Source organism: Bos indicus, chromosome 16 (assembly GCF_029378745.1).
Source record: "Bos indicus isolate NIAB-ARS_2022 breed Sahiwal x Tharparkar chromosome 16, NIAB-ARS_B.indTharparkar_mat_pri_1.0, whole genome shotgun sequence".
Classification (NCBI taxonomy): Eukaryota; Metazoa; Chordata; class Mammalia; order Artiodactyla; family Bovidae; genus Bos; species Bos indicus.
The window spans coordinates 38,466,319-38,484,839 of record NC_091775.1 but is presented as its reverse complement, the minus strand read 5'-3'; the positions used below and the strand labels follow the sequence as shown (position 1 = coordinate 38,484,839).

The 18,521-nt window shown below is 32.1% G+C and overlaps 1 protein-coding gene across 4 annotated transcripts in view; it reads left to right on the top strand.

Annotated features, from left to right (window-relative positions):
- Window positions 1–18,521, top strand: part of KIFAP3 (kinesin associated protein 3) — a 150,829-nt gene that overhangs the window by 120,142 nt on the left and 12,166 nt on the right. For all 4 annotated transcript variants that reach the window (XM_070768131.1, XM_070768130.1, XM_070768132.1 and 1 more), the window contains exon 19: window positions 1,848–1,947. In XM_070768131.1, coding sequence (XP_070624232.1) covers window positions 1,848–1,947 — 100 coding nt within the window. The remainder of the gene's footprint in view (window positions 1–1,847; window positions 1,948–18,521) is intronic.

The following is an 18,521-nucleotide window of genomic DNA, read 5'->3' as shown; positions in this document are numbered from 1 at the left end:
GTGGGTAGCCTTTCCCTTCTCCAGGGGATCTCTCAACCCAGGGATCGAACCCAGGTCTCCCACATTGCAGGTGGATTGTTTATCAGCTCAGCCCCAAGGGAAGCCTATATATCCATATAGCAAATGGATAGTGTTATGGAAATACAAATTATTTTTACTTATTCATTTGCAAGCTCTATTAATTTTACCATATACTTGATTTTTAACACCCTTACTCTTAAACAGATTTTATCATTAATTCCAAACTGTCTATTGATACTCAAATCAGTTACACCTCTTCCTCCCTCCCTTCCCAACTGGGACCTTCTAACCTCTGCAGAACACAGTAATCCATCTATAGCTTTTTCACCTCCAGCACTCATTTGACACATAAATTCCTTCCTGTTATATAATCATTTATTAATAAAATATATTATTTGATTGCATTGTAAGTGTCTGTTTTATATTTCACTTAACATAAAACTCCTGAAAACAGAAATTGTGTATTTTAATTTTTTCCACAGGACCTAGCAAAGTATTATTGCATGTGCTAAGTGTAAAATGATCATCTCATTACTAAATAGCTTGCTTACTGTGTGCCAAATTTATAAACAATGTTGTGGATACAACCTAGCCAACATTTACCTAGAGGTCACTTGCCAACTCGGAATACTTGAAACTTTAGAAAGTCTCGGAGCTTTTCAAGTAGTAATTACAAGAGCCATATAGGACAGCCCTGAAGCCATTACTGAGATCCTTTTTCCTCAGATTCTTCTTATTCTTAACTTATACATAATTCTATCAAAAATAGGTTATCTGAATTCTTAGATTGGAGCAAATGGGAAAGCAGTATCTAAAATCAGCAAGAAGTAATAATAAATTCTTAGGTTTAGGAAAAGGAGCACTTTATAAGCAAAGAAATAAGTACTAAAAAGCATGGTAGTGTAACCATTTAGTATAGATAGTCCAATATATCTCATAACCTAGGGCATTACTATATTATGGTTGATGTTTATAATGAAGATTGAGTTATCCAAGAAGTTTTTAAATTATATTCAGTACACTTTGTAAAAACACAGTAAATGTAAAATGTATTTACATTACAAAATTATATTACACACACACCAAAGTGTGTGTGTCTGTGTGAAGCATTGCTTATATAAAAATTAACTTATTTGAAATATATAATTCCCTACTCATGCTACACAAATGAAGCTGCCCGCATATAAAATGTGGAATATATTAGAGGGTTGCTCTTTACCAAAACCATACTATTTACTGTCTGTTCTATTTCCTTACTCATTCTCTTTCTTAGCCTGAAAGGCTTATTGTTCCTCTCTATCCTTTCTCACTCCCTATCTTTTGTTGTCTTTCCACAAAACTATAAGCTCCTTGAAGGTAGAGATCGTGTCTTATTCATCTGTGTAATAAAATAGTACTGCAACATAGGTAGGTTTAGTAGGTTTAGTCGCTCAATCGTGTCTGACTCTTTGCAACCCCATGGACTGTGGCTTGCCACGCTCCTCTGTCCATGGAATTTCTAGGCAAGAATACTGGGGTGGATTGCCATTTCTTTCTCCAGGGGATCTTCCCTATCCAAGATTGAACCTGATGTCCTGCATTGCAGGCAGACTCTTCACTGACTGAGCCACCAGGGAAGCCACTGCAACACAGTAGATGCTTAATAAATGTGCAGAACACTTAAGTATGTATGCTATTCATTCACACTCTCAGAGAGAATGGAACATCATGCTAACATTTTTCTTCTGGATTAAATATACAGGTTATTTTCTATTGTGTTACTTAATAGAATAGTTTCCTTTTTATTCCCTACAAAGATGTTTCATTAGTTACTATTTTCTTTCTAGATGGATTAGTTGCCTCTGAAGGAGCCATGAGTCCAGATTTCTTCAATGATTATCACCTTCAAAACGGAGATGTAGTTGGGCAGCATTCATTTGCTGGCAGGTAAATAGACTTCCAAGAAAAATCTAGTATATGGTGTTTCCCTTGATTTTAAAAAGCTAAAATTCTCTCATCACTTCCCGTTTTTCTTTTTCCATTAAAGAGTAAAACAAATCCTGAATATTTTCAAGAACATGCTTGTTTGATTTTAAATTAACTTACAAAGTCACATTTTTCCATGTAAAAAATGAAGATATCACAGTTCTAAGAAAAAAATATATATTTCCTCAGTTTGGAAAATATAGGCTGTCTGTTGAAATAGGCAGTGCTTTTGACAAATTAATGATGCAGGTTATTTCATGTTTTCCAAATCCTATAAAATAAGAACACAATACATGTATTTTAACAATTATTCAGACACCATTGTTTTTAAAAAGTTGATGCTCTGATTAAATTAAGGACTTTTCCTCCTTGCATGGCATTCAAATAAAATATTTAAGGAAAAAACCTGGCATGCCAGCTCTGTTGTACAATTATAATAAAGTTTCCCCCAACAGATATTCTGCTTCATTACTGGTCTCATAGATTTTTAAAATCTTGCCAGAAACTGTAAATAATAGTTTTCCCTTCATATCATTACTAAGGTATAATACTTTAACTTAGGATGATTATTGCAATTTCACATTAAAATGGTCCAAAGAATAGGTGTAGTCTTTTTACCCTTAAGACTATTTTTTCTTTAAATTATTGATTTAATTTTCTCTTCTAAAATTACATATTTTATTAACATAAATATTTCTGTTTGGAGAATAAGAATACAGTGTGTGTTTAAGAATACAGTTGCATGTCCACCTGAAACTATCACAACATTGTTAATTGGCTATACCCCAATGCAAAATGTTTTTGGTGTTAAAAAAAAGTTAAAAAATTAAATTAAAAATAATTCTTTTAAATACAGTTATGACCAGTGTGTTATAACTCTTGAATCATCACTTTATATTAACCATTTTAATTCAGTAGTAAAATTCTTAAAATAGCAGTTACTCTTACTGCATGTAATTCACAATGATATGTTCTGTTTTAGTCTATTCTATTTTTGAAATGCAGATTGCGACCCACTGTATTGGTTTCACAATTCACTGATGGTCATGACAAAATTTAAAAGCATAGTGGAAAATACAGGAGTATTTTATGAAATGCAGTATCCTTATGGGTAGTTCAGTAGCCATTAGTGAACTTTAAGTAAATAATAGTACTTTAGAAATTGTTTCATCGGTGCACTGGATTGTCATGGTAAGAAACTACTTGCCTTAGGGAAAAAAAATTAAACATGATTAAATACCAGAAAGCATATGGCTTTTGACTACTTCTGATGTCTCTGTATTAGTTATAATTAGAGATTCTATTTAATTATTATAACTAGTATGTTCCATTTTGTGACAGTTCACTGTACAAATGTTTTCTGAAACATAATTCAAAAAGGAAGAAATTATTTTGCTATATAATCTCAGTGTTTATATTGAAGATTTTTGCTGATAGCATTTAAGATTAATTTTTCTGCCATTTATGTTTCACTATGGACAAAACATTGCTTTTGTGTCTCCTGCATATAGTTCCAGCTTAAAAAAAGCAAACTAACCATGCATTACTTATTTGAGAAAGACCTAATGTTTTGTATAGTTATGTGATTTTTAAGAACCTGATTGTATGTTTTGAGAGATGGCTATACTCACTGACTAAGTTTTGTACTGTGTCCAGAGATTTCAGAATTTCATTCCTCAGTTCTGTTAACAAGTTTCTTTTTATAAAAAGACTTCGGGAAAATTCTCTTACTTTTGCACCTTTAGTTCTTTTTCAACATTAAAAAAACATAAGTAGCTTCTTTCACATCATAAAAGACACATGACAGTAACATTGGCTTAAAGGATTAGTTAATAAAACTTCATGTAGACTATATATTTTTTCAAATTAAAAAAAAATGGTATACTTATTTATTTTAATCATTTCCAATTGAGATTTCCCTTTAAAAAGAACTTCCCCTGAGAAAGTTAAGTCTTTCATCTCTTGTCTTTTTTAATTTTTCAGGCCATAAATATAGTAACTATATCATTTTCTCTTTGAATTTCCAGAAGAAATAATTTACAGTGAATTTCCTTAGTTTTTTTGTAGGTAACAGATCAAATAAAAGGAGACTCTAAATTTTATCAACAGAGATACAAAGAAAGCTTATAATATAGCCAAAAACTCATAGTTATTCTTTGCTACATTGTTTTATTGATCTTCTGTAGACTCATTTACTGTGTTATGCAATTATTTTTGGTTGGTTAGGATTGTCTTCTAATGGAATTCCTATGTTGTTCTTTGTAGTAACTATGGATTCAGTCTGACTTAGTTTTTTAATTCTACAAATATTTTATTTTAAATTGCTCCACAATTATTCACATATTTTGGCATGATAATTTAGATGCATAATGTCCCAGATGTGAAATTTTAAACTAATGGCTACCTTTAGGTTTCTGAGATCTAATAGGTAAATATAAAACCTATTAGATCAAGTATGATTGACTTAAAATAATATTTTTGAAATGTTTCATTTTAATTGATTTTAAGCAAAGTGGGATTTAAAAAAAAATGTAAACAGATGTTGAACTCTTATTCTTCATCTCTACTGTTAAAAAGAGAATAAACAGACTTAATGAACAACATGAAGAATTTGGGTTAATTATGAAAGAAAAATATCTTGATTAAATTTTAAGTACTGAAAAAGCTGATTTTAAGAACAGGAGATGTTATCTATTTTGAGAGGTTCTTTTTCCTTTAAATGAGGAAAATTGTCCACATGACTTAAAAATTCATTCCCTGTTCATCATATGTCTTTGATTAACAAGCAATGTCAAGTTAATTGGAATAGTAATAATTTTTAAAATAATATATAAAATGTGAATGTTTATAATTACAAATGTTTTTAATGATTTGAGAACATGAAAGAGTATGACAGTGCCAAGTGGCATGCTGTTCAGCCAGTACTTGTGACTTTTCAGTCTTTGTGGGGTTTTAACATGTCAGTTTTAGTGGGTTCGGGTGAAGTATATGATCCCAAATTTCTGCAAGGTAAAGAATAAATTTCTAATTTGTATAAGAGTTTTTTTTTTAATTGTTCAGAAAAAAATTATTTCTTTCTAAAATGACCACATTTCATAATGTGATAAATCTGTTAAAATGGGGAAACTGAGTCAAATTTAGAGACTGATTTAAACAGTTCAAATTGTATGTTTCTTAAAATCCAAGTCAGGGTGCCCTTCTTAATATGAATGTCTACATTTGTGTAATATAGCAAGGCAGTTTAATTGGAAACCAGTGAAAATTGTTAAGCTCATCCATCCTATTCTACAAGAGGGACGTGGTGTTTGATAAAATACATACTGGCAGTTAGCGAATCCCGAGTTTTAGACATGTGTCACTATCAGTTTGAACCTCTTGCCACCAGAATTTCCCAACATTTAGTGGGTAATGCAAAATATATTAGGGCTCCAAGGCATTAGCTATTGGGTTGCCATTCTCAGAAGGTCAGATGTAAATCTTGTGCTCCCAAAACCTGAACTGGTATTAGAAAGTAAATTGGAACTTGCTATTGAAGCTAATTAAAAATAATAGGAGTAAGACTGGCTTTTTTCCCCCTTATATACAATGTATCTGTACCATATTTTTGAACCTTTTTTTTTTATTATAACTCTTACTTTTCAAGACTAACAAGAACCTCATGTTGAGAATTTTTAAACTGTTTCCAGCTTTTACAAATCAGTTTTTGTTGCAGTAAAAATGGTCCATTTTTCTTTTATAGGAATCCAATTTTCATAAACTGGAAAAAAATTTCAGGGACTGCTTGGATTTCCTTGGGGCTTTGAAAAATATTTTTCAGAGGGCCTGGAGTTCTTCTTTGTGGTTGGCACAATGATGTCACTTAACTGATGGTTTCACTAAAGTCAGAGATGAACTAGATGTGTGAATTATCTGAGCCATCTGATTCTCACACTTTCATTTTCTCTGTGTGTGCCTGCTTCTTTTTTCCTCTTTCTTAAAATACTTGGCCATTAACTTTTCTGTTCATTATATATATGTTTCACATATATATATTTTATTCTGTTTTCTCATTTATTTTCTTTAAAACATTAAATCATTGTTGGAATGTTAGTCATTTGCACAATTTTAAATGTACAATTTTTAAAAGTACTAAATAGGACTAACACATTATTTTCTTTCTATGTAAGTAGTAATCTTTTATCAAAATTTGTAAATGTATAATTTTTCCTTCCTATGAAACTCTATGTAAAATTTTGACTTATTCTTTAGCTATAAGGTCACCTTCATTATACTCAACTATTTCACTCAGTTATTTCACTTGAGAAAAGCAACCTTAAAATTCAGTATTCCCTGTCTAAAAGGCATTGTGTAGTATTAATATTTACTGCCCTTTGTATTCGGAGAAGGTGATGGTACCCCACTCCAGTACTCTTGCCTGGAAAATCCCATGGACGGAGGAGCCGGGTAGGCTGCAGTCCATGGGGTTGTGAAGAGTCAGACACGACTGAGCGACTTCACTTTCACTTTTCACTTTCATGCATTGGAGAAGGAAATGGCAACCCACTCCAGTGTTCTTGCCTGGAGAATCCCAGGGACGGGGGAGCCTGGTGGGCTGCTGTCTATAGGGTCGCACAAAGTCGGACACGACTGAAGCGACTTAGCAGCAGCAGCCCTTTGTATTATTCCTTGAATTACATAATAGGATATTATGTTAAAGCAGTTATACAAAAGATAAATCAAATTATTATCTATATTACAGCCCTTAATTTGGCAATTGAGAAATTATCATATATTGAGATAAAATTAAATATGCTGATAAAATCCCTTATTTGATAAGTCCTCTACAAAGTTTTAATTGATAAACCAAACTCTTCCATTTGTTCTCCTAGTATAAGTTTTAGTGACCTTCATTACTGTGGCAGTAGTATAGAAATTATATTGAAGGATCAAAAGAAATGAAAAGAACCTCATGGAAATATTTTCTTTGATAGATATTGAGACCAACCATTTGCTCCGCAGCATTTTAAGAACTAAATAAATTATTATGAAATACTTATTAGAACTTTTAAAGATAATCATTAAAATCACTGCTTTGTTAAGTATGTACTTTTTTGTTCCTAATTTCTTTCCCTATAACTGTTTCTCAGAGGAGAACATGCTTCATGAAGTCTTTAAAAAAACTTCTAACTTTAGTAATTTTTCCAGTCATGGTGAATACAAATAAAGCAGCCAGTTTCCATTTTCACCTATCAGTTGCAAAATAATTTTTAATGCTAATATCCACACATGGGAGCAAAGAGGTTCTGTGATACACCTCTTGTGGGCATTTAAATGGACAAAACCTCAGTGAACTATATTTGGTAACAGAAAACAGAAGCCTAAAATTCCCTAACTCTGTAATTTCTTTTCTAAGAATTTATCCTCAGGAAATAATCAGAGATAAAGACTGAGTAAATAATTGTGTGTCAAAGAAAATAGATTCATTGAGTGTAGTGAGATCCACTTACCTAATTGTGGAATAAATGTTATTATTGTGAAGTTTTCTAATACTTGATCTTAGCTGTATTGAAGTTGGGATATTTGCAAGAATTGCTTTTCAGCTTAAACGGAATTTTGTTAAATCATGATTAAAACATATACAACAGAATCTAAACCATGGTCTTGGGTAATAAGACAATATCCTGTTTACTTTTAAAAGTTACTCCTTTTCAGGGTGTATGATTTGATCTAAACATATCCAAACTTGTGCAAATTTTTATTATAATTATATTCAGTTGTCCAAATGACATTATTTTAGCATATATAAACATGTTATTTCAGGCTCAGTAATAATTGCTTTAGCTAAGTATAACCAGTAGAAATAATTTTAAGTTCTTCCCATCTTTATTAACCAATCAGAAATGCATGGTAAAATTTCTTGAAGTGAATAAAACTATTTATAGGAAATAATACTCTGTGATAAGTAAAATTCCATCTAAGGTAATGAAATGGTTTAATTAGTGGATAGTGAAAACAGGAGACCAAGAGTGGCAATAGCTATGTGACAGTTCTGATGAGAGAAGCAAACCAGTGCAAACAAATGTTTTCTTAAGCATGAGACTCTTGCTCTAACACAGTCCTTACATTAAATCGCATTACATTTTTTTCTCTCTAAATACTCTCAACAATTATGCCAGTTATTTATTTTTTTTAATCTCAGAAGATGGAATGTCTTAGGAGCCTTCTAAGAGTTTCAAAGAATAAAATTTAACGCACTTTTTTTGTCTAAATCTTATTATACAAATACTAATAACTTGCATGTAGCTAACATTTGGGCTTCCCTGGAGGCTCAGTGGTAGGAATCCACCTCAATCCCTGGGTCAGGAGGCTCCCCTGGAGACAGAAATGGCAACTCCAGTATTCTTGTCTAAGAAATCCCATGGACAGAGAAGCCTGGTGGGCTACGGTCCATGAGGTTGCAAAAAGAGTTGGATACGACTTAGCAACTAAACTAAACAACAACAAAAAAGCTAACATTTATTTCATCATGTGTCTCATTTGATCATCAACAGTGTGTAAGGTATATAGGGCAAAGTAGTATTGACCCTGTTTTAACAAATGTAGAAATTAAGGCTCAGAGATTCTTAGTATTACACCATTACTGCCTCCAAATGGCAAGCAGATATGTTAGTCTAACAGTGAACTATGCTTTAGAAAGTTTAGAGTAAATGTTATTAAAATTCAGAGTAAGATATGTAGATTTTGTTGTACAATACAGTATATTGTTTACTTATTTTGAATTAATACACTGTATATGGTTTACTGAAAATTGGTGTTTAGATTTCTTGGAGACAAATTGCTAAAATTTATTAACACATCAAGTAACTAGTTCACTATCATTAAACTGTGTTAAGTAGTTCATTAAGTTCTCTACAGATTAATCCAGTTGAACAAAAAATGAGGATGAAATGAGTGGGATAATCTCAGTCTACAAGGATTAATGTCTCCAGCAAATCTTTTATTTAGCTAATTAACCAATGTAAATGTTTATATACATGATGCTATTGTATTATGCCTATAAGTAAATCCTTATATATTAGTCTTAGTTGACTTCTTTGTTAAGCCTTTTTAATAGAGAAAACTTTTTAACCTTAAAAAAGGCAAAGGAATTCAATTCAGTTCTACTGCTTGGATACTAATGATTTGCATTTCCCAAGGAAAATTGAATTACGTTTTATTAGTAAATTGGGCCTATAACTTTTAAGGCCAGATTTTATTAGATTATCACACATCAGCATTAGCAAATTGTAAACTTTACTGAAATATAGAAATTCAAGCCAAAAATCAAGACTTAAAATACTGGAAACCTGGGAAGATATTTTATCCTAGAAAATTTATACTGACTTGAAAAAAATATTTTAAGTGATTTGCTTTCCTTTGGAAATTTAGAAGCAAGAGAAGTTGGCTGCAGAACTGCTCTCATCAAATTCTTGTTAATTTTCAGTCTGGTGATCTGAGCTTGGGTTTTGGAGGCAGGCATGTTAGCTGTGTGTAAAGTCCAAAGATCCTCCCAAAGAAAACCAAATTTGCTGTCTCTTTATTGGGACTTTCATTTAGGAGAAGAATTTCAGTATAATTGAGTCTATAAATTTAATAAGTAATCTGAATATGACTAGATCCTATAAAAATGTTAACACATCAATTACCGTGTAGTTTTGTACCAGAAGAAATGACATGGGAGTTCATCCAGTCATGACTAGGAACTTAATTATATCACCACCATTTAAGTGTGATTATCCAGTGTTAAAGTTCATTCATTTTAATATGTATTAATAGCATTTTTGTTGGCTGTACAGATATACAGAAATGAGTTATACATTTAAAAAGAAAGGATAAAGCCCTTAAGCATGGATGACTGCTTTTATGATAAATTTGACCAATAAAATGCTCTTATTTTTTTTAAAAAATGAATTTTTTTAAGAGAATAGGATACACATTACAAAGACTTGCTTATTTATAATCTAATGAGAATTTTTAAATTATAAGCAATTTGGTTGATAAGCACTACCACCCCTCCAGAAAAATAAAAGAGAAAGGAAAATAGAGCATGTCATCTTTTATTTCCCTTAAGTCTGAATCCAGTGAATCTGAGCTTACTCCTAAACTTAGGGGTCGGTTTGTCTAGCCTGTCTGTGTTTTGATTGATTTAACAACGTGATTTAAAGTATTTACGATTAATTGTTTTGAAAGCCCCTGTATTAGAAACGTGAACCAAATTTTTTTTCTTAAATAATTTTTTAAAATAGATGAAACTTAGAGCCTATAGGTTTTTTAGTGTAAAGTTAATTAATTCCCATATTCTCCATATTGCCCGTAGACCTTCCAGATGTGCTATTACAAATAGCTCACCCCTCAGATATGAGCCATATGGGTTCTGTAAACTGATTTGCACTTATTTTGAATAGGGATTGTACAGATTACAGATGAATTATTAAAGTAAATGTATATTGCCAAATAAATCTAATGGCAAAATATTAAACTGTAGTAAATGAGAAAGGAATGTGCAAATGAAGACTTGCCTGTTTTAATAAGTTTAGTGGTTACGTTCTCAGTTTCAACCAAAAGAAAAGAGTTTCTTTTTTTGTTTATTTGTTATTGTGTGTGTGTGTGTTTTAAAGTCTATAAAACTGCTTACAGAAGTATCTAAGACAAAAACAAGGAAATAAAATGTTCTAAACTCAACCGGTCCAAACCACTTGAGCTGCTATGACAGCTCATAAAACTGAGAGTAGTTTTTAACTGGGCTCTGTTTTACATTGCCAAAGTGAATTTTCCTTGCAGGAAGTAGCCAGAGGGTTTATTTGGTTTCCAGTCCAAGGCTTTGATCTTTCTGTACTGTCACATCTCGAGTTACATAGCCCTTTTTCACTGCAGTAAATCTGCAACCGTTAATGAGAATAAAATTTCCTCCTCCTTACTGATCGCATGCTGTTAAATGCCAAAACACAGCCAACTGCATATTTGGAGATTTCAGCTACAGTGTATGAAAACAGGGCAATCAGTTTAATCTTGTTGTCTTTGTAATTCCTTTTATTGGTTGTTCTTCCTTTCTGAGTGACCTATTTTATCAAGTAAGTGGTTGCAAGGCCAAACCTGGGAGAAAGATTTAGAATGTTAATAAGCTGAGAGGAGAAAGGTGTGCATATGAGGAGGGGCAGGGTGAGGGAGTGACTGCACATGCACATGTACTACCATCAGTGTTCAAATTAGGTCTAGTTTAATGCTCTTGAAAGCTCAAACCTCTCCTTCTCCTCAAATAAAGAAGCTAGTTTTTTTATTTCTTGGATTATGTTATATATTCAGTTTCAACATAAATTTGCACTTAATGAGTTTATTTAATAAGTCAGAACATTATTTTTCACTTTTGACTTCAGAGAAGATTTCATAGTATTTAAAGGATTTCAAAAAACTTGACCTCTACATTGTAAGAGCTATTCTTACATCATTTTAGGTATCCACCGAACCATCTTACTATATGGGTCCTTACAAATACTGGAAATGCTATAAATATCTGTTGAATAAATCAGTGGAAATTCAAAATCACATTTAAGCAAACTGAATCTTATACATTGTTAAACATATACATCTTCATAGTGAAGTACAATAAAGTCACATTTATTTTTTGCTACAATGAAACCCCCCCAGTTGAAGCATTAATCATTTGATTCAGTTAATATATGTTGCTAAATTTATTTTTCACTTCAACTTATTATCTTTATTACTGACTTATTTACTGGTTGGTAGCTGGAACTTATCTCTGTCAAGAAATTCACTTTTAGAATGCCAATTTAGATGGTGGGCGTTGATAAATATATTTTATTAATATTTTATGTTTACATAGATCACATTATACATAAATATGAAATGTTCTAAAATATATAAAAGAAATCTGCTTCTGGTTTCTCACCAATGAAGTCAGTTTCTGTTATGGCCGCTTGTTTTCACAAAATAAATTATTTCTATTTTCATCAGCAGTGTGTAATACCAGTTCATTGATTTATATAACTGTCATAAAAACAACAGTTGAAAAATATGTTGAAGCACAGAATAAGATTCTAAATTGGGGAAGTAGAGTCAGATCTTCTGATAAAACAGAGGACACACTTTGGGTAAAGTGCCTGTTAGTTACCCCAATAAGAGGAGAAGGGTAAGAAAAAAGAATGGCTTGAAAATTTTAAGAGAAAAGGATGTATAGCACTACCCTTGCCTTTTCAGAAGATATTTGATATAATGTAGAAATGTTGAACTTTAAAACTGTAGCTTGTGCTTTTAGAATTAGTGTTTCCAAATAAGCCTATCTACGTGCAGTTAGACTATAACATGAAAGTTTGCATGTGGGAAAAAAATGATGGAAACTAAAGCAGAATTTTTAGACTCTGTATTTGAGGGTATTGGGGGCTGTTAAGTAGTTTTCTTCTTTGTTTTTCCACTACTTTTAAATCTGCATCAGACAGTCCATAACCCATTCAAAATTCTGGACATGAAAGTTCACAGAAAATCCCTGCACAAAACAATTTTTTAAAGTTTTTGTTGGTCTTTAAAAAATGAAAGAAAAATCTTAAACAAGTGAAACTGCTCCAAAAAGTTCATTTCTATAACGTAAACCATCCAGTTCAATTTTAAATGAAATTGCTAGAATGGAACAGAAACATGCAGGCTTCAATGCCATACAGACTTAGTCTTTATTCTAATTGTATTATTTAAAATGTTATTCTCTAAAGTTGTTTCAAATCTGTCTATAATTTGAGATATGCTGATTAATGATAATGTGGCATTTATTGAAATATATTTACTGAGTGCCAGACAGTATGCTAATTGCTATTATTATATCCCTTGTCTAATTTGATCTTCACAACAACTCAGAGAAGGAGACATTAGGAAAACCAAAGCTTATTGAGTTAAGCAGCTTGCCCAAGCTTATCTCCTTACCTCCAGGTGTCTATTCTTACTTTTACTCCACCTCACTCTCTTCCCTCTATTACAGTGAAGAAAGTGCCTTTTTCTTCAAAGTCCAGTTGATTCATTTCACTTGGAACCCCATCCCTTCTTGCCTTCCTGAAGTCTTCTTTCATGTCATCATTCTTCTCCCTTCTACTAAATCATTCCTGTCTGCATATAAACTCAGTGTGGAATCTCCAAAGTTAAACTCCTTGCCCCAACATCACATTCCAACCTCTACCCATTTCTCATTTCTCTTCGTACAGTACATCTCAAAAGACTCCCATTCACTCTTCTGTTTCTCCAGTTTTGTCCAGAACATTCATAAGCTTCAAATTGCCAAATCCATGGACTGTTCTCGTCTTTAACTCTCAGCAGTGTTTGACACACATGTCCAGGCCCTGCTTTTTTGAAACTGGCCCTTTTTCAGCTTTCAAAGCACCCCATTTAACTTTCCTCCTAGGATCTTCTCCATTCCTTCCCAGTGTTCTCTGCTCGATAAGCCACTTCCTTTTCACCACTAAATGCTGGTTACTATAGAACTTCGACCCTGTTCTCTATCCCTATCATTTAGGGGAGCCCTCTTCTGTAACTGCACCCACTACCTAGATAGAGGGTTTCATCCAGATCCCATGTCATTAAATGTTAATACTATCTAAAGGCTTGTATTTTTATCTGATACCTCTCTTCTATTTAATATACCGAATTGAATGTTTAGTAAAATCATGAGACTTAACTTTTGGTTTCCCACATGCAAATAGGTGCCTGCTCTAATCTTCCACTTCAGCAAATGTCACTGTCAACCAAAGTTCAAGCCATAAACTTTAGAGTTTCCCCTGGTTCCTCCCTTTTCTTCACTATTACCACTATCTCCAGTGCAAATCATCTACAAGTCCTGTTGTTTTCATTACTAGACTGTCTCAAACTTGGCCTTTTCTTTCCATATTCACCATTAGTACCCTAGTCCACGCCACCATCATCTGTCACCTGAACCATTCAAAATAGCCTCCTGACTTCCCTGCTTCCATATTTACCTTCTCTTGCAATCCATTTTTTCACCAGAGTAACCATTGTGATCTTTTTAAAATGTAAATAAAATCATTTCAAATGCACAATGTGTAATATTTATTAAATATATAATCAAGATGTATATATAGTATTATGTGCTTGTAATATAAAGTTGTTGGTAGGAGCCTAAGCTAAATAGGAAAATTTAGTAACCTACATAACATAAAAAACTGCCTTTTTAATTGTAGTAATTTGTATACATAAAGGTGATTGCCTTGACTGTTATGCTTAAGAAAATCTTAGTGCACATGTGTTACACTACCACATATCCAGTTGAATATACCTATACTGAAAAGTACCATCTATACTGAATGTAAGCTTTCTCTAGCTTTAAAAAATTATTGTCAAAAGAAGTTTGTAATGTTTTCTCTCTTGTTTCCTTGGAAATATCTACCTAACCATACCTACCTCCTTCCTTCCCTATCTACCTTACTATGTAAAATGAAAGCTTTCTACTGAGTAAATCTTTGCTCATGAGATAGGAGACATCAGAAAGCAAAATTTACATCAAGCTCTTTGACACAATATCTCTTCAAATCTCACTATTCAAATTATGTTTTGTAGGACACTGACATGTTTCTAAAGAGGCGTTCTATTACATAGGTACAAAAAGCTGTTGTCTGAATCAGTCCCTCCAAAGTGCTTACTGTTATAATGAAGTAACTGAATTCTAGTGAATCATCAGACCATTAAAGAGCAGTATTATTAAACAAATATTACAAGTTTTATATTAGTTTTCATTGTCAAATAGCCTATGTTTTGTAGAAACAAATTTTACCACATACTTAAAATGAATAAAAGGTTTTTTGATCTTGTTACTTTCTTATTATTGGGTCTTATCTAGTTGACCTGTTGATAATCAGTTTATCAGAAGTACAGATTATATACTATTGGAGATTATTTTATTTCCAAAAGAAACTTTTAATTTTTACTTAAAGTTTCTGTGATGATGAATGAAAATAACTTTATAGAGTATTGAATAAAAATACAATAGAAGTAAGAATGTACATTTAATGTTTTATTTTTAACATTTAAAATTTATTTTATTCAGTAACCTTTTTAATTTAGAAACACTTGGATGGGCTCAAAGGATAGAAATCAATAAGAAATAATCTTTTTCCCATTGAGAAAGGATATCCATAGTTCAGAGTTAAAATATAGTTTTTTGAAATGACTTAAAGTATCCTATTTATTATTCTTTATTTCACTCTTTAAAAAGATTTTTAAAAGTAATAGTATTATCAGGCTTTGAAATAATTAAATAATTAATACTAAGTACAGTGTCAGTTTTTATATACCAGTGGTCTTCTACATGTTCCTGCCAACGTTTATATTGTTCTCACACCTTGGTTAAATGTGTGTGTGTGTCCCCATGACATAAATGTCTTAAACACTTTTTACTTGTCCTTAATATTTAGACAACACCAATTAATCATTAGAGAAGAATACCATAATATCATAGACACTTTTTTAAGAGCATGCTATTTGTTAACTTATTTCTGTTAACAAAAGATTATACCTTTAACATTTTCTTCCAGAAGAAAAAAGATAATCTAATGACAATATTATATGTTAATAATATTTCAAAACCAGAAAAAATAAAAATAATTTTTAAAGATATTGTGATGAATTTTCTTAGATAAATAAGTAAACAGATTAATATTTTTGCATTTTAACCTAAGCAGTGCAATATTTGGCAAAGAATTACATTATTATTAAAATACAACCTCCTGAGTTTTATATAGGCTGTTTAATAATACTGCTCTTTAATGGTCTGATGATTCACTAGAATTCAGTTACTTCATTATAACAGTAAGCACTTTGGAGGGACTGATTCAGACAACAACTTTTTGTACCTATGTAATAGAACGCCTCTTTAGAAACATGTCAGTGTCCTACAAAACATAATTTGAATAGTGAGATTTGAAGAGATATTGTGTCAAAGAGCTTGATGTAAATTTTGCTTTCTGATGTCTCCTATCTCATGAGCAAAGATTTACTCAGTAGAAAGCTTTCATTTTACATAGTAAGGTAGATAGGGAAGGAAGGAGGTAGGTATGGTTAGGTAGATATTTCCAAGGAAACAAGAGAGAAAACAGTTTAGTCATTGATCTTTTTTTAATGCTGATATCATAGCTGTTGATGAATTCTGAAAATTTTTAATTGAAAGAGTTTTAGATTTGTTAAAATGCATTAGATTTTCTCATTTTTAAAAAAAGGCAGTAAGCCTCCATTGAGGGTTATGGAAGGGAACTCTGGAATTAAGGGGATTAACTATGAACTATAATCTTGTAGATTTTGTTGTTGTTGTTCAGTCTCTAAGTCATGTCCAACTCTGCGAACCCATGGACGACAGCACACCAGGTTTCCTGTCCTTCACTAGCTCTCAGAGTTTGCTCAAACTCATGTCCATTGAGTAGTGATGCCATCCAGCCATCTCATCCTACGTCACCCCCTTCATTTACTTGTAGGAATTTTAGGCCAATATGAAGTTTTTCAGTGGTAGCCCAAATCACTTGGTAATCTCGTTAAGTATTCAGCGGCTCTGCCAACTAAATATAACTCAGATCTACTTCAGAGAGACAAATGTGACACTCTGCTGTAGAATCTATTTTTAAATGATGCTTTGTTTTTGTGTTTGAAAAGAATGATTAGTATTTTTCTAAACTTTATACTTTTATCATTAATTATTGGTGAACGTAAAAATCTATGTATGTCTATGTTGGTTTTTACATAAAAGCTACGTATTTCAGACTAGAGAGGCATAACCAACAAATGCTTTCTTGTGCTTATAGTCAAAATTAAAGGCTTTAAATAGTCTTTTGAATAGATATATAGAGAGGAGCATAGTTAATGATTTTCTGAATATCATCTCTTTTGTGGACATAAGTCTGCATTCTGTATCAAATAATATAACATACTTTAATATATTTTTAAGCCAGTCTTTTTTGTTTAGCTTTATCTAAAGTTGATACATCCCACTGTTTCAGAAATCTTTCCATTTCAGGTTTTTCCAGCCAAAAACAAAGCACCTTTATATTGGCCTGTCAGAACTTAAAAGGCAAAGCAATCTTAAAAAGGAATCCAGATTTGTGTGGACAATTTCAAGTGGCTAATTTAGAGCCCCTCAAATGTGAAAGGATGGGAGGAGGCTTCTATGATCATAGTTAGGCAAGTAAATTTTTAAATTACAACTGTAACTTAAACTGATACAAGAAACCCCATAAAGCTGTATTCACATGGGTGCTTAAACTCCATGCTGAAATCTCTTGAGGTAGTAAAAAGCAGTAATTCTTAAAAGTCTCAAAATGTTTTATTTTTTTAGGATTTCTGGATTTTAAGGACTTTATAAATATTGGGTGAATATAGCTCAACTCATTCTCTGTATAATCTAAGGGAAAACAGAAACTATGTCAGTATCCTACAGTTGCATCTTGCCTTTTTCTTCTAAAATCTGGGGGAAGGAAGTAGTATTTTTCATCAGCAGGTGGGCACCATCATCATTTTAAATCAATTTTTAATCTTTCCTTGTCCTTTATACTTGAAATAACTAATAGAGATATACCTATGTGCCCGTTGGAAATACTACTTAAAACCCTGTACTGCCTGTGATCTCAAAAATTTATGGTACATTCCCATCTCTCTGAAGAATTCTCCTCATAGTTGCCCAGCTTTGCTTATGTATCCCATATTGTCAGGTTGGCACAATCCCAAGACAGCGAACATCACAGAATGAAAATACCCACCCTAAACACTTTTATAACCTTGTGCCCTTTTCAAAGAAAAGCCAACACTATAGCAGTAAACCTAAGTACAGGAATTTATGCGATGTGGGAAGTGATGATTTGTGTGGAATAACGAAAAACTTTATCCTTGATTTACTACTTTCAAAATAAACTCCCAGAATATAAAATAAGATGAAAAAGCGTGTAAAGAGACTTTCCCCATATTATTCATCCCTAAAGGTGTTGTATCATTTGCATCAATCTTGACATAGCATCTGAAGGATTTTGATTGAATAATTTTATTTATATAAGCAGTCCAGTCTCACTATGGTAAAGAAAGATATGATTGGCCATGGCATTATTTTAGTGCAACAACAATTAGTTGCCTATGTGTTGGCATAAATCTTTATGAATTATGTAAGAGCTCTGTAAAGGCAAACAGAAAGCATGTGTAAGAAGCATGCCAAGTATGATAGAATATCTCTTAACAGTCTGGATTATATGGCAGGAGCCAGAATTTCTTAAGTATTTTTAGGGAAGGCTCTATCATTTTCATATGTCATAACAATAACAACACCAAATACATGCTGTAAGAGTCTTTGTACTGTTCTTGTAAGAGACTTGGAAATACAATAATCTCAAGGCAGAGAGATGTTAAAAGGGATAGCCATTATTATTTTACCACACACACAAAAAAAGAAAAATCGTGACAAAGAAAGTTACAGATGAAGACTGAAACAAGTTATATCAGTAGAGACATAAATCATATCCAGATATTCTGGTTTT